The 27,005-nt window shown below is 40.9% G+C and overlaps 1 protein-coding gene across 4 annotated transcripts in view; it reads right to left on the reverse strand.

Annotated features, from left to right (window-relative positions):
• CNTN1 (contactin 1) overlaps window positions 1–27,005 on the reverse strand; it is a 290,436-nt gene that overhangs the window by 96,205 nt on the left and 167,226 nt on the right. For all 4 annotated transcript variants that reach the window (XM_087969240.1, XM_087969238.1, XM_087969237.1 and 1 more), the window contains exon 11: window positions 15,913–16,037. In XM_087969240.1, the coding sequence (XP_087825366.1) occupies window positions 15,913–16,037 (125 nt within the window). The remainder of the gene's footprint in view (window positions 1–15,912; window positions 16,038–27,005) is intronic.

Genomic DNA, 27,005 nt, shown 5'->3' on the forward strand with positions numbered 1-27,005 from the left:
GGAGTGCCCAGTGCATCACATAGATTCCCTCAGTGGTGAGATTCAAATAATTTAACAGCCAGTTTTCTGCCCTAATGACCAGCTGGGTAGATGTGGCTTTGTGGTCATGTGACTGGGTGGGCATGGCCAACTGGACATCACTCACATTGAGGGGTGCCTCTCCTCACCCACCGCTCCTCGCCCCTCCCCTCCCAGCCACTCCTTGCCTTGCCTCGCCCAGTCACTAGCCTTGCTGCCCAGCTGCTCACTTTGCCACCTGGCCTCCTGGCCACTCACCTGGCCTTCGCCTTGCCTCCTGGCCTCCCCCCACTCACCTGACCTCCTGGCCACCTGCTCACCTGGCCTCCTGGTCACCCGCTCGCCTGGCCTCCCGCCCGCCTGCACCAGGAATCCAGGAACCTTAATGTTGTATGTACTGTTGTAATACAGAAATTTGTAATGCACCCCAAATGTATCAGATTCAAAGTATTGCTTTATTGTGATTAGAGTCTAATAATTATGTACAGTGCAATTCTTTTAACAAACAGAAAAGAATAAGTGCATTTTAACACACGGCACATAGGCATCTTACATTATTAAAGTGATGGTTTCAGAAAGTGGTGATGAAATAGCCCCAATCAATTTAAGGAGCTAAAGAAAAAGTTATTCTGCAGATAATCCAAAACATTGTCATAATTTCTTTGGAAATGCCAAATGCCCAATGTTAATCAGCACAATACTATATTTTAGATTTCAAATGCTTTTTAAAAAAAAAAAAAAAATCAAGGGCACTACTTACATTTCCAGCTTTGTTACTGTAAAATCCTCCCAATCCCTCTTCTTTTCCCTGCTGACCAAAGGTGTGTTTTACCTGTGATGTCTCCACCCCAAGAGCTGAATCTAATATTTCTAATGAGAATTGCTTAAGGCTTGCCACAGGTGCAAGCTGAGAGGACTACAGCATTTCCCAGAGCCTATGCTGAATGCTTCATCCTGCATAATCACCTCCCAGAAATAAGGGTTTTGAACATCATTGATACATTTAAAGCAATAATAAATGGAATTGGCTTTTGCGAATAGATTGACTGAACTCTTGTACAAAAGCCAAGAAAACACTGCCAGTACTGATACTTTTTCTCTAAGAAGAAACATTCATTTCTTTTAGTTTTAAAGAACAATATTACATATCAAGGTCTGAATCATGGACACTAGGGGCTACTAGATTTGAGGGGGGGGGAATGAGCATTAGGCATAGCAAGCCTAGGCTTTGGACTATTTATTTATTAAATTTATTTGCTGCCCATCTCATTTCAAAGCAATCCTGAGTGTCTCACAACATTTTATAAATACATAGAATATAAATAAACATGAAATAATTTCAATGCCCAAATAAGAATCTGATCCAGTTAAACATGGATTTATTTAAGCTATATATTTAAGGCATGGCATTGAATTTGCACTGGAAATTTTTAATCAATTGTATTTAAAACCAAGAAGCAACACAAACAAGTTGAAACCCCTTGAAGTAGGTGAAAGAAACAAAGCAAGAAGGAACAATATTCTTATTCATTCTAAACTTTCCCCAACATAAGGACAGACTTAAATACACTTAGATCACAAAACTTTCAAAAGGAGTGTGTTGTTTGAAACTTCCAAAAATGTAACAATTTCTTGGCAAACATCTTACCATATCAACATTGGGTTTTCTTAGGGGCAGCCAATGACAAATAAACCCTATCAACAGTTTTTATAGTGACTGTACCATGAATTATGCTACTTGCTATTGGACAAACAAATGCCTGCATTACAAATTCAAACAGTACATATTGACAACAAAGAACTTCTATTAGAAGGTGACCACCTTGCAAGCATTTGCAGATGATCTGGTTTTCATCTTAGAAGACCCTTTAGAAACAGCATCAAAATTGATAGAAAAGATAGAGACATATGGAAAGGTGGCTGGTTTGAAAATAAATAAAGATAAGGCAAAGATCTTGACAAAGAATATGCTATTAAGACAAAAGGAAGAACTGGCAGACCTATTGAAAATTCAGGTCACGAATAAGATCAAGTACTTGGGGATATATTTGACATCAAGATGTAGCACACTAACAGAGAATAATTATATCAAACTTAAACAGCAGATAGTGCTAGATCTGGCAAAATGGGAAACTTACAACTGCCACTAATAGGGAGAATTTCAACAATCAATATGAATATATTACCCAGAATTTTATATTTGTTTCAAACAATTCCAATTAGGCTTGAAAAAGATTACTTTGAAGATTTAAATAAAATTGTGTTGAAATATATATGGCAAGGTAAGAAAGCGAGAATAAAGTTAAAACTTTTGTAAGATGCTAGAATTAGAGGAGGATTTGGTTTGCCTAATTGGGAGTTGTATTATCAAGCTACAAAACTGATGTGGGTTAAGGAATGGATAACACTAAGAAATACTAGATTGTTGACATTAGAAGGACATGATTTGTTGTTGGGGTGGCAAGCTTTTTTAAGGTATAAAGGAACTAAAACACGGGAGTATTTTAGAAGACATTATATACGGGAGTCTCTGTGGTTAAACTGGGAGAAGATTAAAAGACAATGTTATTTGAAAACTCCAGTCTGGCTATAGACTATTGAAGCATTTTCTTATCCTGTAACATATAAAAAGGAACAAACAGTTAGATACGGTGAAATATTGAATGAAAAGGGTGAACTCAAATCTATACAAAAACTAGAGGAACAAGGTATAAAGATGAATTGGTTTTCATATGCGCAAATACATTCAAGGTATGATAAAGATTCTAAAATGGAAGGTTTCTATGATAAATTGACTGATTTAGATAAGATTTTGACAGCTACTGATGAAAAGGTGATTAAAAAATTGTATGGATATTTATTAGAAATTAAATTAGAAGAACAAGTTAAAGAAACTATGATTGCTTGGGGGAAGAATTTTGGATATGGGATTGATTTAGAGAAATGGCAAAAATTGTGGTCTCAAAATTATAAAATGACATTGTCAACAGCATATAAAGAAAATTTGTATGTTTTACAGGTGGCATTTCCCCCTGACAAGAATAGCAAGAATGTTCAAGAATAAATCTGAAAAATGTTGGAAATGTCATCAGACACCTGGTTCATATTACCATATGTGGTGGACTTGTGCGGATGCTAAAAAATACTGGACTAAAATACACATGTGGTTGGAAAAAATGACAAAAAAACATATAGACTTGAAACCAGAGATATTTTTTATTGGGAATTTTACCTGAAATATGTAGTAAAGACTTGAAATATCTGATTGTAAATGTATTAACAGCGGCTAGGATTGTATTTGCCAAAAACTGGAAAAATGAGAAAACACCATCACAGGAGGAAATCATTAAGAAAATATTGGAATGTGCTGAAATGAGTAGATTGACATTTGAAATTAGAGAACAAGAGGATAAACAATTTTATAAAATTTGGGATCTATTCTATCAATGGTTAGACAATAAAATACAGTAATGAAATATGTAGACTCTTATTAAATAATAAATATATAAAGATGTATTTCTTTCTTATTATATCTACAAAATTATTTTAGGATAGATTTGGGATGATAATATGAACTGTTATAAAACAAACTAAGTAAATTATGATTATCTTGTAAAACATGAATGAATAAAAGTATAGTCAAATGATTCATTAATAATGATACTAAGGTATTTAATTTTTGATTGAAAATACGAGATTATATGCAATGTAATTGTAATTGAAGTCTACGAAATGGAAGCACAAAACAATTTGTAAACCAACCGGCACACTGTATGTATACATATGGAAGATGGCTTGATGTTTTTATGTTTTGTTTGTTTATGTTTGTTTTTAAAAACCAATAAAAACTTAAATTAAAAAAAGAAAAGAAATAATGCCCAATATATGATCAGACCACAACCCATTAAAAATTATTTGGAAAGGCCAGAGGAAAAGAAGGATGAGGTGGATAAATTGACAAATATTGAAAGAAAAAGAATACAATCAGAGAATAAAAAACGAATTGGAAACTTTTTAAAGACAAATTTAAAAGAACATACAAATCTACAGAATATGTGGGACACTACAAAAGCTTACATGAGAGGAATATCAATAGCCTACACAATTAGGAAAAATAAGATAGAAAGGAAACAACAAAATGAGTTGCAGAAGAAGATAAAAGAAATAGAAATTGGACTTCAAAAAAATCCCAATAATATGATAAAGAAAAAAGAAATAAGGATGATTAGACATAAATTAAATTTGACACTTCTAGAGGAAAGAGCACGAAATTTAAAATTTATAAGGCAAAATTTCTTTACATCCACAAACAAGCCAGGTAGAAGGCTAGCCCATAAATTAAAAGTAGAAAAAGAAAAAAGATTAATTCAACAATTGAAAGACAAAGAAGGGAATATATGCTGTCAGATGGAGGGAAAAAAAACAGATTTCGCAAAGCTATTTTGGGGAATTGTATAAACAAGAGGAAGTGATGGAGGAAAATATAATAAAATATTTAGAGGAGAATGGTCTGGGTTCAATTTCGGAAGAACTGTTGTGATTAGCCGGCAGCAGGTACAGATGGCTGAGGAGAACAATGACTCTGATGAGGGGCCAGGACCTTCAGAGATTGTGGGGGCTGGCAGCAGTGATGAGGAGGTTCCCAAGGAGCCTGTGCCAAGTACACGTGCATGAAAGATTACTTGGAGGAAAGAACAATTACAGCAGCACAGGCAACTCAGGAGTAAGGCTGCAAGGTAATGGCCCCTCCCTCAAGAGGATAAAAGCCAGGTTTGGAAAAGTGTTCTTTGTAGAAAGCAAAGAAGCTGTTAAACTCAACTGGTGGACATCTTACTTCATGTTTGGAGAATTTTGTAAATTAGTTCTTATCTGTAGGTTTTGGCAGCCTTTACAAACAACTTGGCAAGGCTCTTTCTTGACGGAGCTAATTAGTGGAAAGCAGCCTTCAGAACAGAATTCATTATTAAACCTTAAAAGGTGGGGGCTGCTGCCTTTGTCTGTGTTTGCTCTTTGGGAACCTGGTTGGGTCAGAACAAGAACAAAAGGAAATATTGAATAGAGAAATAACCCCAGAAGAGCTGAAAAAGGCGGTAAAATAACAAATGCCAGGACCAGATGGTTTCCCCAGTGAACTATATAAAAATATGTACGAATTACTTGAACCAATACTATTAGAGGTATATAATGAGATGTTACTAGAAGCTAGACTGCCAAAGTCTTGGTCTGAGGCATATGTCACCCTAATTTCGAAGGAAGGTACCGATCAACAAATGATTTCAAATTATAGACCAATTTCCCTGTTAAACACAGATTATAAAATATTTATGACAATATTAGCAGAAAGAATGAAGCCAATTTTAAGTGAGATTATACATTCAGACCAAAAAGGCTTCCTGCCAAATAGACAAATTAGAAACAACATTAGAATAGTATTAAATGCAATCGAATATTATGAAGTGCACCCCGAAAAGCAAGCAGCATTAATATTTCTTGACGCACAAAAGGCTTTCGACAATCTTAATTGGAAATTTAAGTTACAGCAAATAAAAGGAATGAATTTTGGCATTAATATAGTGAAAACATTACAGGCCATATACTCGACTCAAAAAGCAGGTATACTATTGAATGGAGATCGTACGGATGACTTTGAGATAGGCAAAGGAGTGAGACAAGGGTGCCCACTATTACCTCTGCTATTTATTTTATCCTTAGAAGTACTACTTGCCACAATTAGACAAAATCCAAAAATAAAAGGGATCAAAATTAGAAACGAACACTATAAGGTCCAAGCATTCGCAGATGACCTTGTATTTTTAGTGGAAGAACCAATTAAAAATGGGCACATACTACTTCAGGAAAGAGAAAAATTCGGGAAAGTTGCTGGATTAAAAATAAACAAGAACAAAACTAAAATGATAGTTAAAAACGGCACGGTAAAACAGAAAATAGAATTACAAAATAAATTGGGATTACAGAGCAGAAGAAAATAAAAGATTTGGGAATATGGCTATCTGCTAGGTGTTCATCAATTAAAGAGGATAATTATAATAAATTAATTGAACAAATTAGGAAAGAACTGGAATCATGGGGGAAACCACAGTTATCAATTTTAGACAGAACTGCAGTGCTAAAAATGAACACACTATAAAAATTGATGTATCTTTTTCAGATGATCCTGATAAAATTAGGAAAACCATTTTTTATTGAATTGAATAAAATAACAACCAAATTTGTTTGGCTGGGCAAAAAAACATGCATTAAATTAAAACTGATGCAGGATAATAAAAGCAGAGGTGGTTTTGGGTTACTGGAATGGGAACTTTACTATCAGGCAGCGATATTAAATTGGATCAAGGATTGGGTTAAATTAAAAGACAAGAGAATACTATCACTAGAAGGTCATGACCTCCAGGAAGGTTGGCATGCATATCTGTGGGAGAAAAAAAGGCAAGGCACATGTCTAACCAACATCTAATAAGATATTCACTTATATTGACATGGAGGAAAATTAAGAATAAACACTACATGAAAATACCACATTGTCAACTATGGACGCCATGATACATCCGAATAGATTGAATTTAGGGAAAATGATAAATTATAGTGAATTATTAGACACCCAAGGAAAACTAAAATCAAATCAAGAACTTAAAGAACAGGGAACTACAATCGATTGGTGTCCATACCTTCAAATTCAAAATAGATACAAAAATGATTTAGAAGAATTTGGATTCAACAAGGGACACAATCAATTAGATAAAATTTTAATTGGACCGGAACAAAAATTTATATCCAAAACATATAGATATTTGTTAGACTTTAAAATGCATGAGGAAACGGTAAAGAACACGATGATAGCATGAGCATGGAATTTCAGATATAATATAAATTTAGAGGAATGGGAAAAAATATGGAATAGAAATTACAAGTTAACAATAGCCTCAACATATAAAGAAAATTTATATAAAATGTTTTACAGATGGCACTTAGCCCTGACAAGATTAGCCAAAATATACTCAAATACCAGTCCAAAATGTTGGAAATGCCAAAAAGTTGACGGTACCTTCTACCATATGTGGTTGTTATGCCCTAAGGCCAAGATTTTTTGGAACAAAATTAAAGAATGGATACAAGGAATCACTGGACACCAAATTGAACTCAGACCAGAACTCTATTTATTGGGAATAATTAAAGACGACCACCCAAAAAAGATAAAATACCTAATTTTACATATATTAACAACAGCCAGAATAGCTTTCGCACAAATGTGGAAAGGGTCTGATATACCAACATAAGACTTAGTTCTACAAAAAATAACAGATTGTGCAGAAATGACAAAAAATGAAGGAAAAATGAAGGAAAAATAATCTGATTATTACTCAATATGGCATAGGTGGTACAAATGGTCACAAAATAAAGATAAGGCATGAAAAGCAAAAATTATTAAGAGAATGATACGTAGATATGACAAATAAAGAGAGTGTAATAATAAGTATAAATAATGAAAATAACATATATATATAAGTTGTGTGTGTGTGTGTTTTTTTTTTTTATCCTTCTCCCCCCCCCCCCCCCGCCCCCCCCCCCCCCCCGCCCCCCCCCCCCCCCCCCCCCCCCCCCCCCCCCCCCCCCCCCCCCCCCCCCTCCCCCCCCGGGGGCCCCCCCCCCCCCCCCCCCCCCCCCCCCCCCCCCCAATATATATATATATATATATATTGCTCAAAAAAATTAAATACTTTGCTCATTACATAGTTGAATGTGCTGACAACAAAATCACACAAAAATTATAAATGGAAATCAAATTTAGCAACCCATGGAGGTCTGGATTTGGAGTTACGCTCAAAATTAAAGTGGAAAAAAACACTACAGGCTGATCCAACTTTGATGTAATATCCTTAAAACAAGTCAAAATGAGGCTCAGCAGTGTGTGTGCCTCCACGTGCCTGTATGACCTCCCTACAGTGCCTGGGCATGCTCCTGATGAGGTGGCGGATGGTCTCCTGAGGGATCTCCTCCCACACCTGGACTAAAGCATCCCCCAACTCCTGGACAGTCTGTGGTGCAACGTGGCGTTGGTGGATGGAGCAAGATATGATGTCCCAGATGTGCTCAATTGGATTCAGGTCTGGGGAATGGGCGGGCCAGTCCATAGCATCAATGCCTTCGTCTTGCAGGAACTGCTGACACACTCCAGCCACATGAGGTCTAGCATTGTTGTGCATTAGGAGGAACCCAGGGCCAACCACACCAGCATATGGTCTCACAAGGGGTCTGAGGATCTCATCTTGGTACCTAATGGCAGTCAGGCTACCTCTGGCGAGCACATGGAGGGCTGTGCAGCCCCCAAAGAAATGCCACCCCACACCATTACTGACCCCTGCCAAACCGGTCATGCTGGAGGATGTTGCAGGCAGCAGAACGTTCTCCACGGCGTCTCCAGACCCTGTCACGCCTGTCACATGTGCTCAGTGTGAACCTGCTTTCATCTGTGAAGAGCACAGGGCGCCAGTGGCGAATTTGCCAATCTTGGTGTTCTCTGGCAAATGCCAAACGTCCTGCACGGTGTTGGGCTGTAAGCACAACCCCCACCTGTGGACATCCGGCCCTCATACCACCCTAATGGAGTCTGTTTCTGACCGTTTGAGCAGCCACATGCACATTTGTGGCCCGCTGGAGGTCATTTTGCAGGGCTCCGGCAGGGCTCCTCCTGTCCCTCCTTGCACAAAGGTGGAGGAAGTGGTCCTGATGCTGGGTTGTTGCCCTCCTGTGGCCTCCTCCACATCTCCTGATGTACTGGCCTGTCTCCTAGTAGCCCCTCCATGCTCTGGACACTACGCTGACAGACACAGAAAACCTTCTGCCACAGCTCGCATTGATGTGCCATCCTGGATGAGCTGCACTACCTGAGCCACTTGTGTCGGTTGTAGACTCCGTCTGATGCTACCACTACAGTGAAAGCACCGCCAGCATTCAAAAGTGACCAAACCATCAGCCAGAAAGCATAGGAACTGAGAAGTGGTCTGTGGTCAACACCTGCAGAACCACTCCTTTATTGGGGATGTCTTGCTAACTGCCTATGCTTTCCATCTGTTGTCTATTCCATTTGCACAACAGCATGTGAAATTGATTGTCAATCAGTGTTGCTACTAAGTGGACAGTTTGATTTCACAGAAGTGTGATTGAGTTGGAGTTACATTTGAGCAGTGTATATATGCCGTCTCTCTATAAGTACTAGTGGGGAGGTGTGGTGTGCTGGCTCTGTTGTAAGCGGGCTGCTTGGCTGTGTTGTTATTTCTTGATTGGTTGATGGAGTTGATGTTTGCAGATTGGTTGCCTTTTTCGTAAGAACCTGTGTGGCTGAGGTACTGGCTGTGTGTCTATTAGCCTCCGGTGTTGTAACGACCTGGGTGTGTGATGACTTTCTGAGTTCTATTGTTGTGACATCCTGGGTCATGTGCTGTAATCTCCTGTGTTGTAACGACCTGGTAATGGGCTGTGTGATGACCTTCTGAGTTCTATTGTTGTGACCTCCTGGGTCTTGTGCTGTAATCTCCTGGGTTGTTGGCTGTGTTGTGACATCCTGAGGTTTTGTGGTGTAACCTCCTGAGTTCCGTGATGTGATATCCTGAGCGGGTGGCTGTGATGTAATGTTCCGAGTTTTGGTTTGGCTCCAAGTCTGAGGTCTGGATATGTGTTCATGGTGTGTGTCAGTTTGCTTGCGTGTGTCATGGGGTGTGGCAGTTGGTGATGCAGCTGTGGTCTGGTTTCTGGATGGTGGTTGCCTTTCGTCTATGGGATGAGTTTGGGTTTGAGTCTGGTGAAGGAGATTGGTGGTGGCGTCATGTGTTGTTTTGGGTCTGATGTTGGTTCTCATGGCTGGGACTCGTTTGTTGATAACGGCTAATTTCTAGATATCTGGTAGGTGGGAGATATCGTTCAGTTTATTCATGTTATGGGGGTGTTTCTCTATTTCAATGGCTTCCCTGATTATTCTCTTGTTGAAGTGTTCAGTATTGGAGATTAATTTGGTACCCTCAAAATTAATTTCATATCCTGTGGCTTTAAAGTGCTGGAAAAGGGAGGAAGTATTTTCTTCTTTTCTGACTGCGTTCTTGTGTTCTGTGATGCTTGCATTTATTCTCCTGCCACACACCCCGACCCCCAAACCAAGCAATCCCATCCACCCTGTCAGAACCCTATCGTGATACTGCCATTTCTGTGTGGAGGGGACCCTGGATCATTTAATCACTTATTGCCCTCTTCCAGTTTCCTACATATCCTGTCCCTTAGTTTATAACCCTAGCTCTGGCATCTATCTGCCCTGTGCTTTGATTTACCTTTGGATAATGTGTAAGGGATGGATCTGTTTTGTCTCCGCTTTGAAGCCTCCTGAAAGAAGTGCCTGGGAACAGTTCCTTATCTCCTTCCTAGGACGGCTGTTTTCACAACATCTTCACACCTGTGGATTGGCTCATTCAACATCAGACTGAAGGGAAGGGTTTCTAACTCCTTTATCCTAGCAGAATTTCCTAAGGGGAACTTAGATCCTGCTTTGCTATTGTCTTGCAATCACTTCCTTTCAATAAAAGCTTCCTTTTGAAATGCTGCTGTTTCAAGAGTTCGTGCTTTCTTGAGTGGGGAGGAGAGGCAGGACCTTACACACCCAAAGACTGGCCAAGATGTTCCTGCAGCATATCTATCGGCTGCAAGGAGTGCCAAGAAGGATCATCTTGGACCGGTATACATGTGTGTTCGTGTGTGTGTGTCTCCAGTTCACTGCTAAGTTTTGGAGGAATTTCATTTACTTTCATCTGAGTACGATTGGAGCCATGGAATGAGCTAATGCAATGCTAGAACAATATCTGAGATGCTAAATTAACTATCATCAATCTAACTAGGCAGATCTCTTGCCATTTGCTGAGGTTGCCTACAATAACACCATGTATAGTAGCATGGGACTCACCCCTGTTAGGGATAACATTGTTTACCCTAACTGGTTTGGGTAAAAATAATAAATATGGTATCATGGTTTGTTAGTTAAAGTGCGTAACTTTAACAGCAAGAATGTAATTAAGGGTATGGCTGTAAAAGCACTATATAAGAAGCGAGGCAATTGCAGCTCTCTCTCTGGCTTACTGATCCCTAATTACTGGATGGATTGATGACTGCGTTCTTGCTGGAACGGGAGAGAAAAAGGAGTGTTGATTTTTCTCAACGGACAGAAGATAAAGATTGGACTGATTTATTGTAAGTGAACTGACATTGGCTATTCAACACGGACTTTGCAAATAGAGTATCCCGACAAGACTTGACTGAAATTGATATATGACTAATGGACCGTTATTTTGACTATGCTATAATTCTTAAATGGAATAAACTATATTTTTGATAGCACAAGCGTATCTGTATTTTTACTGCGTGTTAACTAGAAAACTTATCTCACACATTTACCTGTCTTCCTATCTGACTTCGCTGCACGTTCTGTTTAGTTTGTTTTCCTTAACACCCGTTGGGGAATCCAGGCTTAACAACCCCCTTTAAAATAGCCAGGGGGTGGAATTTGTCCCCATGCTGGAATACCCTCAGGAACCTCTGTCCTCCTCAGTGAGCCTAATGGAATGCGTGGGTTCCTTACAAAATGCATGGGGGAATGTAAAACAAGCACTATGTAAAGCAACAGAAATGCAGAAGGCACAGTCTGATAAGAGATGGTCACCCCAGAGAACGTTTCACATTGGGGAGAAGGTCTACCTTTCCATAAAATACCTGAAATTGAAACTGCCCTGTAAGAAGCTGAGTCCGAAGTTCATAGTATCTTTCTCAATAGTAAAAATAATAAATCCAGTGACTATAGAATTGAGACTGCCACATTTGTTGGGGAAAGTACACCCAGTGTTCCATTGTAGTCTGCTCAAGCTGGTGGTAAGGCCACTAGCAAGGTTAGCCCCAGCTCCAATAGTTGTGGAGGCAGAAACTCACTATGAAGTCAAGAGGTTCCTGGATTCTAGGAAAGGTAAACTTCAATACCTGGTCCAATGGAAAGGGTATCCACTAGCAGAGGCTAGATGGGTGAAGGCAGGGGTGGGATTCATTTTTTTTAACAACCGGTTCTGTGGACATGGCTTAGTTGGTGGTCATGTGACTGGGTGGGCATGGCCAACTTGATGTCACTCATGTTGAGGGGCACTTCTCCTTGCCTGGTTTCTCGTGACTGTGGGGATGCTGCAACGGTTGTAAGTGTGAAAAACAGTCATAAGTCACTTTTTTCAGTGCCATTGTAACTTTGAATGGTCACTAATGAACTGTTGTAAGTCAAGGATTACCTATACAAAAATACAAAAAACTTCTTTGCTTGCAAAAAGCTTCACTAAATACCAATCATTAGATTAAAAATACCTGCAAGCTGGAGTTAGAAATCAGGCAGGGTGCTTGAGCACCTTGAGGAATTAAAATTGTTAAAATGCAATGATAACTATCAGCAGCCAACTCTTGCTCATAAAGTGAAACCTTTAGAGGTCATTTAAGCTCTCCAGAAAGAGCACACCCAGGAAAAGCAATCCTAAAATCATTTGCACCACTTAAAGATACTAGCTGGTCTCCCCACCTTACAAGATATCCTAAGGAAATCATCCAGATTTAAGGAAAGGTCACATGCCCCTCAGAAAGGCAGTAAAAAAAATAAGTGCCAAGCTTGCCTCTTGCCTCTTGGAAGTATACCCCAAAAGGACAGTGCCAGATAGTACTAAAGCAGTGAAGGAAGACCCCCTCCCCAGATAGAAAAAGAAACCATGAGAAAGGAAAAAATTCAAACACAATACAAATAATTAAATCACAACAGCAGCTGTAACAGTAGCCAATTACCAGAACAAATAGACTCAGGAACTAGCCAGATTTCTCAACCCAGTTTCTTTTCAGGAACAGAGATTAACCTTTTTCCTTCCAAACAAAGCTGAAGAGGGAAAATTATCCCATCAATAAACACAGGATTAAACATCATCAAGCACAGAATTAAACTTCACCAAAAACCAGTTTTAGACCAAAACTCAGAAAGGGTTTGTAAACTCACGTTTGAATGTCAATCTTTCTAGCTAGCCTTGCTGAATGTCACTCATCTTGGTTCCTTGTCATTAAAAGTTCCTTTCTGGTTATTCAATTATTTCTTCAAAGTGCTGATTGTTGCATGTGGCTGGAAGTATATCCAGGGGAGTATCTCCTCCCAATAACAGTGTAAAAAGCTTAAAATAACCCTTCCCCTTTAAGAAAGTAAAAAAAAAAAACTCCTTCCGAGACAGTAAGCTTAGGCATACTGCCAAGAATGTAATAAGGGTGGAAAAAAACAAAAGAAGATTTCTTCTAACTCCCAGTTCTCTGAATTGCTTAGAAAGTTAACAAGGGGTTCTATAGAAGGGGTTCAGAACCGGTAGAATCCTACCCCTGAGTGAAGGCAAGGGAATATGAAAGCGGACTATTTAGTAAAAAAGTTTCATGAACAGTACCCCACAAAATCAGGAGGTTCTCCCCCAAGTGATGGTGAACCCAGTCACCACTAGTGTGTGTGTGTGTGTGTGTGTGTGTGTGCACTTGATGTTTTCCAGGTGCTTCCCACTCTTTAGGGGGATCCGACTGTTAATTTTGAAATGGATCAGGCCATCTCAGCCATTTCTCTCCGTTTCTCAGCTTGACACACTTTGGGGGGAGTGGGGAGCTTTAGAATGTCAGATCAGATATCAACAACTTACTATCTCATGGAACCAAGGTTATCCCAACAGGTGCTGGCCAGAGATTGGAAGAGGTTACCGAGGAGATGCCAGAACACTTAATGTGACCGCTGACAAGGAATGAGTGAGCTGTCTAATCTTTAATTATACTGAAAGCGTGGGAAAGCCAGAGCCGGTTTTAAAATCATCCGTGCCAAAATGATGTACTCAATAAAACAGTTTTTTCAGGAAGCTGAAAGTCTCAGAGTGCTGACTCATTTGGGTTCACTAGTTGGAACCTTGACACTCTGTTCGCATGGTGCTGGTTTGGAGGCCCTTTTTTTTTCAGGGAGGATCTTTTCCATCACAGCTCGGCTGGTATCCGGATCAAGCCAGATAGATTCCCATTTCCTCTGCTAGGACATACCACTCATGGAGGATGGGGGGAGCATTTTGGAAATGCAGGTGCTGTAGACCTTGTCACTTAGCCCATCTTGGAAGCATCCAGTCAAGATGTTTTCTGGCCAGTTGTACAGGCCAGGTTGTGAACCCCCTGGATGTACTCAGACACCCCCCTGGGACCTTGGCTGATGGTTTTTATGCGATCTCTGGCTTTGTGATCAGCTAGAGCAGTGGGGTCAAACTCGTGACAACACGTCATCATGTGATGTATCACAACTTTTGCCCACTTCCCTAATCCGGAGGTGGACATAGCCAGCGCATCTGGCCCATGGGCTGCAAGTTTGATACCCCTGGGCTAGAGGATTTTCAAAGTACTTCTGATGTGCAGCCATGAAGCAGTCAACGTTTCTCAGCTCCAGGGCATCATCACTGTGGAGGGTGAGTCAACTTGGACTCCCTCTAATACCATGATCAAACACCACACCTTAGTCCCTTTGGTGACTATTTCTGTACTATACCCTTGCATGTATATCCAAACTTTTGCCAAGAAGAATCCCAATTGCTTTGGGGTCTTCATTGAACTTTACTCCCAAGGCTGGTGTCTTGCATCCTTGCTAGTAGTGCAACTGGTGCAGGCTGGGCTGCGGGGCCAGGCACTGGGATGGTTGCAGTTGCCAGCGGACTCGCTGCCACCGCCATTGCAGTGGCAGAGGTAGTTTCCTCCTCGCTTGTCATGGCTGGACTTGGCTGGTGTGCAGGACGTGCCGCCTGGGCTAGGGTTTCTTGAGCTTTGAGACTACCAAAAGCCCTTCTCGTTAACTTTATGGCTTGCTCCAACATCCAGTCCTTTCACTCTCAGCTTGCCTGTGTTCAATTGTTCCTCCAGTTCCTCCAGCTTTACTCGGTTCTCTCACTGGTGGCTGCCACGCCCCCATAAGTGAATGTCACTTCCATGGATTTCTCTTTCCATTCTTCCTTTTTCCTGACCCTGATGGATCATCGGGGGCTTGGAGGGTTGTCCTCTCCCAGCCATCTGGATAGATCCAGCCCTTCAGGAGGGGGTTTCAAGGATGCTTCCCCCCAGGTCTCGATCCCTTTCTGGTCGCTCTCTTCAGCCAACATCTTTTGCACAGTCCTCATGGTATAGAGGCAGTTTTCTCTCTGGGTTGACCACAACTGCAGAGCTGACTTAATGTCAGACCTGCCCCAATCTGATTCCTTGGAAAAGAAAAGTCTTCGACTACATATGGTCTTCATCATTCTCTTCTACATTCTCCATAGTTCAGCCATAAAAAAGAGTTTTACAAACACTTATAACATTTTCACAGAAAAGTAAGATGGTTTCAAAAATAAATTAAATACAAATATATGTGTTTCTAAAGCAACATTTATGCTGTTAAATGTTGATTTTTGGAAACTTATTTCACTTTGACATTATTTAACAAAAGAACTGTATCAATTTATTCTTGCTTTTTAACCATTAAGTGTTCTGTCGCGGGAAACAGACTGACTCGAGACCAGTGTGATTTCAGCTCTTTATTTGCTCTCAGTAACTTCAACAAAATCGGAGCCGCGGCAGCCTCTTTTATAGCAGCTACTTGTGGCTCGCGGCCAATGACGGCTCCTTAAACTTCCCGCCGTCAGGCGGACCAATTATAAAACAGTATTCAAGTAGTCAGTATGGACCAATCAATAGGCAGCATTGGCGGACCAATCATAATGCAGTATTACAAGTATGCAAATATATATAACATTAAGGATAGTATTTTGTGAATGATAAACAAGTTAAGCCTACCGGTAATCCATTTTTCAGCCACCGGATTGTTGGAATAGGCTTGCCTGTAGCTATACATGGCCAATGGAATTCACTGCCAATATCTCTTTCGGTATCATTAATATGTTCCACCCATTCTGGATGTGCTGAAAAACAAGAGAAACAGTTTTTCTTGTATGTTTAAACCAGTTTTTTCTCACGCTAACAGCCAGCTTAATTCCTACTTATTATATAAAACTTTAATTAATAAATAACTGCACATTAAAAACCAACAGAATCCACGTGCCTTCAACCTCTACCTCACCAAGATTCCCTGGGCAGAGACTCCCTGAGCGGAAATTTCCTGTCAGCTGAGACAGAGTCAGCTATACAAGTGAATCAGATAACAGCAGCCAGCAAAGCAATAAATCTTTGTCACCAATCGGATCAGTTAGCAACAACCAGCAAAGCAATAACCCTTTACTTGCTGACTTACTACTTCATTACTTTAATACTAATATCACTGATTACTTTATTACCTCAAAACTTTATTACCTCAAGACATATATCAATTAGATAATCAATTAGATTAGATAATGACGTCTATAAAATAATTTCTCTGATTTCTCTAAAATAAGTTATCAATTGATTGATTGTTTGATTGATTAATATGATTAGAGTTTCTAGTGAAATAATGTGATTACCAATCTGTAATTTAATTGATTAGCAAAATTAATTATTAGTGTAATTAATTGACCAGTGTGATTAGTGATTAGGGTGATTGCTAATAGTGAAATTACTTGACTAGCATGATTATTGTAATTAATTGATTGGTGCAATATTGTTATTGATCTTGTTTGAACAATTTAATCAACAAACCATCTCAACAAACCCACCATGCCAGGTAAAAAATGCAATGCCAAACCACAATCCCAAACAAAAGAAATTCCCATCAATGAACCTCAAGACTCCTGCACATGCTTTATATGTAAAGAAACTTTAAAGGAGAATGAAAATTCCATCAAATGTTCCCTATGTGACAACTACGCTCACCATGGTTGCTTGGGATTACCCAAGCAAATGGCTCAATTCCTAGAATCATCCAACCATGTGTTTCCATATTTCTGTCCACCGTGCAGACCCAAACTGGACAAATATATTGCCCTGTTCGAAAGAGTTGATACCATAGAAACACGAATATCATCCCTTGACACCATAGTAGAATCCCTGGACACTATAAAAACAAGATTAACTAACCTTGAAAAAAAAGACCCAACACACAAAAAATGAACATCCAATAGCTACAAACCACATCTTTACCCAACAACTGCAATCACAACCCAATCCACAAAAAAACACAAATCCTACAAATAATGATATCCCAATCCTCATCAAAGAAGCCGTCGAGCATGAACAGAAACATCCCAATGCCATCTTATTTGGTCTAGAAGACAACAATGACAATGATGACATCACAAATGTCCGCAACATCATCAGTGGCTATCAAAAATCAATCATCTCCCCTGATGAAATACTCGACATTTCCCACATTGGCCCAGAGTTCAAAAACAGTGACAGCTCGTTGGCCCCATGCTTCTGCAGGGTTGTTTGCAAAAATGAATTAAGCAAATGAAAATTCATTTACACTATAAACTCACTTGCCAAGAGCAACATCAACCATAAGAATCTCCGTTCTTGTCCTGACCTAACCTTACAGCAACGTGAACTATGCTCTGAACTCAAAAGACTACAAGAACAAGGAAATACTAACTGCACAGAATGTATCAAAAGCAAGACCTTCAACTTACATCCCAATAACCATCACCCAAACATCCAACATTAGGCATGCATGCCCCTTACTTCCTCCAGATCCACTACTACATATCTAAAATGCAAACTACTCACCGCAAGAAGCCTCGCAAACAAAATGCATGAATTCCTCATCTTACTAAGCACAGCCACATCGATATTATATTTGTCTGTGAGACGTGGTTGAATGCATCTTTTCCAGACTCCATTATCACAGTCAGAGAATATCATGTTTATCAGTCAGATCGCAAAATCCGTAGAGGAGGTAGAGTTGCTACCTTCTATAAAAAATCCCTAAATCTAAGAAAGATTCTAATTACACCACTGTTTGTGAACTGTCCTTAAATACCACTATCCGCTTCTTACTATGCTACAGAGCCCCTGATTATGACATAGTTCATGCAAGCAAACTAACTTCACTGTTGACATGGGCTGCCTCTTGTCCACACCCTCTTATTTTTCTTGGTGACCTCAATCTATCTCTTATAAACTGGACCCTAAATTAATGTACATCCGAACCCATACATGCAACCCTGTACAATGCTCAATGTTACTACATTGAGACTGGATCAATTAGTAACAAACAACACTAGACTCAACAATTGCCCAACCTCATCTTCTGCAGCAGCTCAAACTCAATTTATGGCCTACAAATACAAGAACCCTTTTCAAACAGTGACCACAGTATGATTGACTTTTGTCTCAATTTATGCCCTCACAAAGAAGATCATAATGATGGATCTCCAAAATACAATTTCAAAAAAGCCAACTATGATCACATAGATGCCGACCTATCATCTCTTAATTGGCACTTTCTGTTCTCTAACTGTAATACTATAGAAGACCATTATAATGCATTACTTGAACTTGAAAGAATCATTAAACTATATGTACCATTAGTAACCCCTAAAAACAAAAACAAAAAACAAATTACCCATAACAATAAGGAAACTTCAATAAAAAAAATCACTATGGCATAAAAACAAAACTAGCTATGTAGCAAACTTTAAAAACCGATACAACACCCTATGCCGACAGATAAAGGCAGAATGCACAAATTATTACTGCAAGCAAGAGGAAAACCTCCTATGTATAAAATCTACCCGCACCTTCTACAATTTTGTAAACTCCAAACTTAAAGACTCAAGAACCATTCCACCTCTAAAGGGACCAAATGGGAAATGTCAGCCTTCAAGATTCTTTTCCTATGCTTCGCATCTTTCGGCTGTCATAAGTAATGGGGGGAGGAGGGGTGAAATAGTTATGGGAAACGAGCTGGAGGTTTCAGAGAAAAAACTGTATAAGTTGGGGGGGAGTTTCTTGTTTATGCTCCTTTCTTATGCTATGCGCGAGCACACCTCTTTATCAAAATATGTCAAGGTCAACGGACGGATACCTCATCACCACCTGAAGATGCCCACATGATGTTATATACAATTTTTAATTGGATGGACAGTTTGAACTATTGTGAGTGGGAATGTTGCCATCACTTTGTATATGTGATTTACGTGCTCATTTTCTCAGATTCAGAATTCTTTTGATGCTACCACTTGATTTTCCAGTAAAAGATATCTTTTCTCTAATTAATGGAGTCTAAGTATTTTTTTTCTTGGATTTTGAATGGATCACCAGCTGACATTATTCTGAATCTCAGTTTATCAGCCCACCCAGAGAATTAATAAATTTCTTCCAAGGGGGTCTGAACACAATGTCTAATCCAGCCAGCGACCAAGAGGACCTGGGAGCGACTGGAGGACTAGTTTCCCTGCTGTTAGAGGCGGCAGAGGAAACTGAGTTGTTAGCAGAACTACATCTTGATGAGAAGACAGCCATAAAACCCAAATGGTCTCTGGGAGTTGGAAGGATCCGGAGGAAGAACCCCTTCCAGGAGTGACCACTACTTGATGGCATAGAAGAGAAGAGCCATGGCAAGAGGATGAAATAATCTTTTATTAGCTCAAGCCTTACATCTTCTGAATGAAGCTGTTGGAGGAATTCATCTAATCAAAGGTATGAGAGGGAAGAGGGGGAAGCAGCCCCAGCTATGAGAGCCAGAGCAGCTACCCCCATAAATCAACCCAGGCCAGCGCAACAGGCGGCAGCAGCTCAGGGCCCCTGAGGGGACAGCAATTGCCCGAAGGTGTCAAATTCCAAAGGTGCCTCCGTTGGAAGTAAAATATGGAGTTAGGATTCTTCCTAGCCCAAGTCTGGAGCCACATGGAAGAATATGGGGAGGATTTTTCCTCAGAAGCAGCTAACGTCAGATGTGTTACCCGGGCTTTGGAAGGGGCAGCTGCAAAATGGATGGTGCCTTTGCATAATGATAATGCCCCTCAGCTGAGGAATTATGACCTGTTCAGCATTGCATGCCAGATTTGAAGACCCACTAGCTGAACGTAAAGCTAGGATTAGGATGAAAACCATAAATCAGGGGCAGAGATCAGAGGCTGATTACACCCAGGAATTTAGAGAGCTGGCGTGCCATATTCGAGGATGGTCCCAGGGAGCCCTGATAGAAGCTTTGAAAGATGGGCTGAACGAAGATGTTTATCAGAGCTGCATTGCCAGAAGAGACCCCAGTGAGCTGAAGGTGTGGTATGTGCTGGCAGCAGAAGTGGAAATTGATCTGACCCAAAACAGATGCGGGGGGGGCCTCGGCTGGAGCAAGTCATCCCCCACCAGCCTTAGAGAAGCCTCAAAACCTCAAAAGGGAGGGCCTGCGGCAAAACCCAAAACCACTGCATGTTTCCGATGTGGGAAGGAAGGAAGGTCACCGGGCTGCAGACTGCCGTGCCAAGCTAGAGCCAAAGGGGGTGCCAGGAGGAGGAAGAAAACCTGAGAAAACTCCAGTCAACCCTCACGAAACGGCTCTTAAAGTGGAGGAGGTTGTAGAGATCGCCCCTTCGAAAGGAGAGGAGCTGGGAATTCTGACCTGTTCTGGTGAAAGTGAATCCGAATTGGAAGACGATTCTCTGGTAAGTCCAAACAAGGGCCCAATGACCATCCCAGTGAAATTAAGGGTACCCACGTCGGGAGCCCAAGGGGAAATGTCGGCCTTGTTAGACTCTGGGTGTACAAGGTGTGTGATCAGCTCAGAAGTTGTAGAGAAACTGGGTTTAAGGCTAAGGACTTTAAAAACTCCCATAGCTTTTTGCCAACTGGATGGATCAGTAGCTGGAGGCGGCCCTGCACATTTCATAATGGAACCAGTGGAGATAATGATGGGGAGGCATAGAGAGACTTTGTGTTTTATTGTTGTCCCTGGGATGGAGCGCCCCCTACTTCTGGGTTTGCCCTGGCTCCAAAAGTGGAACCCCCAAGTGGACTGGAGGAGGGGATTGTTGCGCATATGCACTGACCAACCCCCAGAGGGGAAGGGGCAACCTCAACCCAAACCCCAGATTTCCACAGAGCTGGCATCCATGGGCAGAGAGAATCTGAGGGGGGGAGGAGAAAATTCCTGAAGAATATTGGGATTTAAAGAAGGTGTTCAGTGAAAAGGCCTCGGATGAGCTCCCCCTCACCGCTCAACAGATTGCACTATTGAAATTTTGCCAGGAGTGAAACTCCCAAAACCCAAATTGTACTCGATGACACCGCGGGAGCTAGAAGAGCTGCGGTCAGTTATTGATAAAAATTTGAAACGAGGTTTCATCCAACCTGCTAGGCCTTGGGTAGCAGCCCCAGTACTGTTCCACGAGAAGAAAGATGGCTCTCTTCGTTTATGTGTGGATTATATAAATTTAAACACCATTTTGGTGGAAAATGTGTACCCCATCCCCTTAATGAAGGACATGTTGGCCCACCTAGCCAAAGGAAATTTTTTTACGAAACTTGATCTGAGAGAGGCTTACTATCAAGTTCGAATTAAGGAAGGAGATGAATGGAAAACTGCTTTTAATTGCCCAATGGGATGTTTTCAGTTCAACTTTCTCCCATTTGGTCTACAGGGAGCCCCTGCAGTATTCATGCAAATGATAAACGAAGTTTTGCATGAACATTTATACAAGGGGGTGTTGGTTTATCTTGATGATATTCTTATCTACACTGAGACTCTTGAGGAACACGTGAGTCTAGTGCATTCAGTTTGGGAAAAACTTCGAGCTGCGAAAATGTATGCGAAGTTATTCAAGTGTGAATTCCACCAAGAGAAAATTGATTATTTGGGCTACAGCATATCACATGATGGTATAGAAATGGATCCGGGGAAAGTTCGTGCCATCTTGGAATGGGCCCCTCCCCGCATCAGGAAGCAATGGGTTTCCTGGGATTTGCTAATTTTTACCGTTAGTTTATCCCGGCTTTTGCGAAGATTGCACTGCCTATTACAAATCACCTAAAAACCCAGGGAGAGGTGAAACTGAAGCCTAGTAGGCCACTGGAGTGATCGATGGAGTGTCAAGCTGCTTTTGAGAATTAAACGACTTTTTGTCGCCAAGCAGGTGCTCAAGCACCCGGACATGGACGCCCCTTTTGTAATCCAAGCAGATGCAAGTGATATAGCAGTAGGGGCGGAGTTACTACAAGCAAACAAGATGGGGACTCTGCAACCATGTGCATATGCCTCCTGTAAACTAACTGAGACAGAAAGAAGATGGGCCATTTGAGAAAAAGAAGCTTTTGCAGTTCATTGGGCTCTGTTAACCTGGAGGCACTTTCTAGAAGGTGCAAAACACCCCTTTGAGGTGTGGACAGATCATAAGAATTTGGAGGCTCTAAAAACGCCTCGCAAACTTTCACCTAAGCAAATTCACTGGGCGCAGTACTTCAAACGGTTTAATTTTTCATTGAAGTAATTTTTCATTTTTCATTCCCTAGGGGGGAGAACTTCATGGCAGATGCTTTATCTAGATTGCCTCAATATAATAGTGCACGTCTGGAAATGATCCACCCTATTGTCCCAACTAGACAGTTGGTGGCTCCAATGGTTACCAGGGCCCAGAAAAAGGGGAAAGTTGATTTATCAAATGATTTATCTGCACAGTTAAAAGAAGCTTTGAAACTTGATGATTGGTTCCTGACTCACTCAAATAACTGTACAGTTAGAGATGGATTGGCATGGGTGGAGTCTAAATTATATGTGCCAGCAAAGTTGAGAAACCAGATATTACAACAAGCTTATGATTCTAAAGCTGCTGGACATTTTGGATTTGTAAAAACCTTACCTTACATTTGGTGGCCTACTTTGAAAAAGGACATTGAAACTTATGTGGCAAGTTGTGCTATCTGTGCCTCAGCCAAACGGCCTCCTGGTAAATCAGTGGGCCTATTACAAAATGTAGCTAGGCCTACTTCTCCATGGAAAGAAATTTCTATGGATTTTATAGTGGAATTACCTGAAAGCGGGGGAAATACAGTTATTTGGGTGGTAACAGATTTGTTTTCCAAACAGGTACACTTCATCCCTTGTGCGAAAATCCCATTTGCGAAAACCTTGGCTAAACTGTTTATTTTACATGTCTACAGGTTACATGATGTTCCTGAACAGATAATCTCAAATAGGGGTGTCCAATTTACCTCAAACTTTTGGAAGGAGTTCCTGAGGTTATTAAGCTTAAGCTCCACCCACCATCCACAAACCAATGGAGCTTGTGAGAGGACTAACTCAGTATTGGAACAATGTCTTAGATGCTGTATTAATTATCAACAAAATGGTTAGGCTGACCTATTGTCATTCGCTGAGGTGGCATATAACAATTTGGTTCATAGTAGCACTGGGTTTACTCCATTTAAAGTGGCTTCTGGTCAAGACTTTGTACCCATACCCAAGCTTCCACAGAAGAAACCTAATATTCAATCCTTGAGTGAATGGATAACCCAACTCCCGTTTACCTGGCTGGTTACCCATAAAGCATTGGATGATGCTCATCAAGCTCATAAGAAATTTGCAGACAAAAAGAGAGCTCCACAAAAACAATATCAAGTTGGAGACAAAGTTTTCTTGTCCACTAGATATTTGCAGACCACACAAAAGTCAAAAAAGCTGGGGCCTAAATATGTTGGATCTTTTCCGATTGAATGAATTGTGAATCCCGTGGCAGTCCAACTGAAATTACCAAAAACCCTCAGACGAATCCATCCTGTCTTCCATGTTAGTTTATTGAAACCTGAACATACCTCCGTCCTGAGACCTGCTCAGGTCGATCCCCCATTCCTCTTCTAATTGAGGGTGAACAACATTTTGAAGTTAAAGACATTTTGGATTCTAGGAAACAAAGAGGTGGACTTTAATATTTAGACATCTGGAAACACTTTCCTCCTTCCCAGTCAGAATGGGTGAATAAGAAGGAAGTTCAAGCTCCTCAGCTTGTACAGGCATTTCGTACAAAATATCCTGACAAACCTTAAAATATTGTAGTATTGTGTCACATGTACATTATTCTTTTATCTTGTATTCTCTTTCTTTTATAGGACTAACGCCTCTTTTGCAAGAGAGCCGAATGTCAGCCTTCAAGATTCTTTTCCTATGCTTCGCATTTTTTGGCTGTCATAAGTAACGTGGGGAGGAGGGGTGAAATAGTTATGGGAAGCGAGCTGGAGGTTTCAGAGAAAAAACTGTATAAGTTGGGGGGGAAAGTTTCTTGTTTATGCTCCTTTCTTATGCTATGCGCAAGCGCACCTCTTTATCAAAATATGTCAAGGTCAACGGACAGATGCCTCATCACCACCTGAAGATACCCACATTACATTATATACAATTTTTAATTGGATGGACAGTTTGAACTATTGTGGGTGGGAACGTTGCCATCTCTTTGTATATGTGATTTACGTGCTCATTTTCTCAGATTCAGAATTCTTTTGATGCTACCACTTGATTTTCCAGTAAAAGATATCTTTTCTCTAATTAATGGAGTCTAAGTATTTCTTTCCTGGATTTTGAACTGCAGCGACGAAGCTGTTAAGGCCAACCTCTTCAACATATTCTTCAGTTCAGTCTTTGTAAACAACAATGGCTCATGCCCCATGTTTTCTAGTTGTACCACAACTAACTGCAATGATCTACTACATATTGACTTTACAGTAGATAATGTAGAAAAGGCACTACAAAACCTAAAACCATCCCTATCTATTGGCCCCGATGGATTATTTTCATACTTCTTAAAAAAGCTCTCCTCTGCCATAGCAGAACCCCTAAGCATTATATATGAGATATCATTCAGAATTAGCTCCTTACCAAACCCATGGGCCTTAGCTACGGTCATCCCCATCTTCAAAAAAGGTGACCCCAGCCTGGTTGAAAACTACAGACCAATCTCACTGTGTTGTGTCACGTGCAAAGTCATGGAATCAATCATTAACCAATTCATCACCCTCCACTTAGAGTCAAACAACCTACTCTCCAAAAACAATTTGGTTTCAGGAATTTTTTTTCCTGCAATCTTCAACTTCTACACTGCAAAAATATATGGACTACTCTACTTGACCAGGGTAAAGCTATAGACGCAATTTACATAGACTTCTACAAAGCCTTTGATTCAGTGGTACATGACAAACTACTGTTAAAACTAAACTCTTACGGCATTTCTGGATCCCTTCATAAGTGGATTACTGCATTCCTGTCAAACAGGCAACAAATAGTAAAAATAGGGAGCACTATATCAAACCCTGCTCCAGTCAACAGTGGTGTCTCCCAAGGCAGAATTTTAGGACCCACACTCTTTATACTCTATATAAATGACCTTTGCGATCACCTTATAAGCACTGCATCCTCTTCGCAGAAAACTATTCAACACCACCGACAATGCTACTGTTCTTCAAAGTGACCTTGGTTATGTGTCTGAATGGTCAAACATTTGGCAACTCCAAATCTCGACCAACAAATGCTCTGTCCTACACATTGGTAAAAAAAAACAGTTCACCAAATACAAGCTAGGTGGATATGAGCTCATTGATGACCCTCACTCTGTCAAGGACCTCGGAGTACTCATATCTAATGATCTAAGTGCTAGAAGTCATTGTGACTGCATTGCCAAAAAGGTATTAAGAGTTGTAAATCTAATCTTACGAAGCTTCTCCTCTGGAAATATTGAATTGCTAACTAGGGCATTCAAAACCTTTGCCAGACCAATACTCGAATACAGCTCATCTGTCTGGAATCTGCACTGTATATCGCACATGAATACAATTGAGCGAGTCCAGAAGTATTTCACGAGAAAAGTATTACACTCCTCTGCTCGCAACTATCAGTCAATGACTACTTCAGCTTCAACTGCAATATTACTATACCACCAGGCTTGAAATTTTGGGCTTAGACAATCTTGAACTACGCCACCTACTGTTGGACTTAAGCGTAGTACACAAAATTATCTGCTACAATGCCCTATCAGTCAATGATTACTTCAGCTTCAACCGCAACAATACACGAGCACACAACAGATACAAACTCAACGTTAATCGTTCCAAACTTGATTGCAGAAAGTACGACTTCAGCAACAGAGTGGCAAATGCCTGGAATGCACTACCTGACTCTGTTGTTACATCCTCAAACCCCCACTCCTTTAACCTCAAACTATCCACTATTGACCTCACCCCATTCCTAAGAGGTCTGTAAGGGGCGTGCATAAGTGCACCATCGTGCCTCCCGTCCCTGTCCTATTGTACTATAGGCATAGGAAAGAGAGACAGCTGGGATGGAAGAATGAAGGGAATAACCCTCACCCGTGGTAACCATAAACCAAGGTGGAAAATGGAGCTGGAAGCCCTTTCTGATCAGGAAGAATGGATCGAGGAACTGCTGGCAGATGACCAACTGAAATGTACATAAATTGCCTCGTGAGAGAAGCCCTGGAGGACCTCAATGTGTGGGATGAACCAGGTTGCCAACGAAGGAGAGCGAGTGAACCAGAAATTGAGAAAACCCGAGCCATCACACCTGATCCAGCTGAGCCATCACACCTGATCCAGCTGATCAAGCAATGGACCAAGCCGGAAGACCAGCAGCCGTGCCAGGTATCCGACCCCTAGCCATTCCAGAGCAGGGGATTAACCCCGGCCAACCCTACAACTGCAGAGAAAGATCCCACACTTGGGGGTGAAATTCAATGGGGACCCCCAGAAATTGGGGTTCTTCCTGGCACAAGTCCTCACCTATATGCAAGAATACAGGCGGAACTTCCCAACCCAGGGGGCCCGAGTCATCACCCTAGCCCTAGAAGGGGCAGCTGCCAGATGGTTGGTAACCCTCCACAACGTTGACACCCCAAAGCTGAGGAACCTTGATCGATTCATGACAGCCCTACACCACTGCTTCAAAGACCGCCTTGCACGACCGCATTTGGTCAAAAAGCAAGGCTGTTGCCCTGTAGCTGAAAACACCGAGGAATTTC

Source organism: Notechis scutatus, chromosome 6, assembly GCF_049901735.1.
Source record: "Notechis scutatus isolate UNSWTSFEM ecotype Mainland chromosome 6, rNotScu1.2, whole genome shotgun sequence".
In the NCBI taxonomy this organism is placed as follows: Eukaryota; Metazoa; Chordata; class Lepidosauria; order Squamata; family Elapidae; genus Notechis; species Notechis scutatus.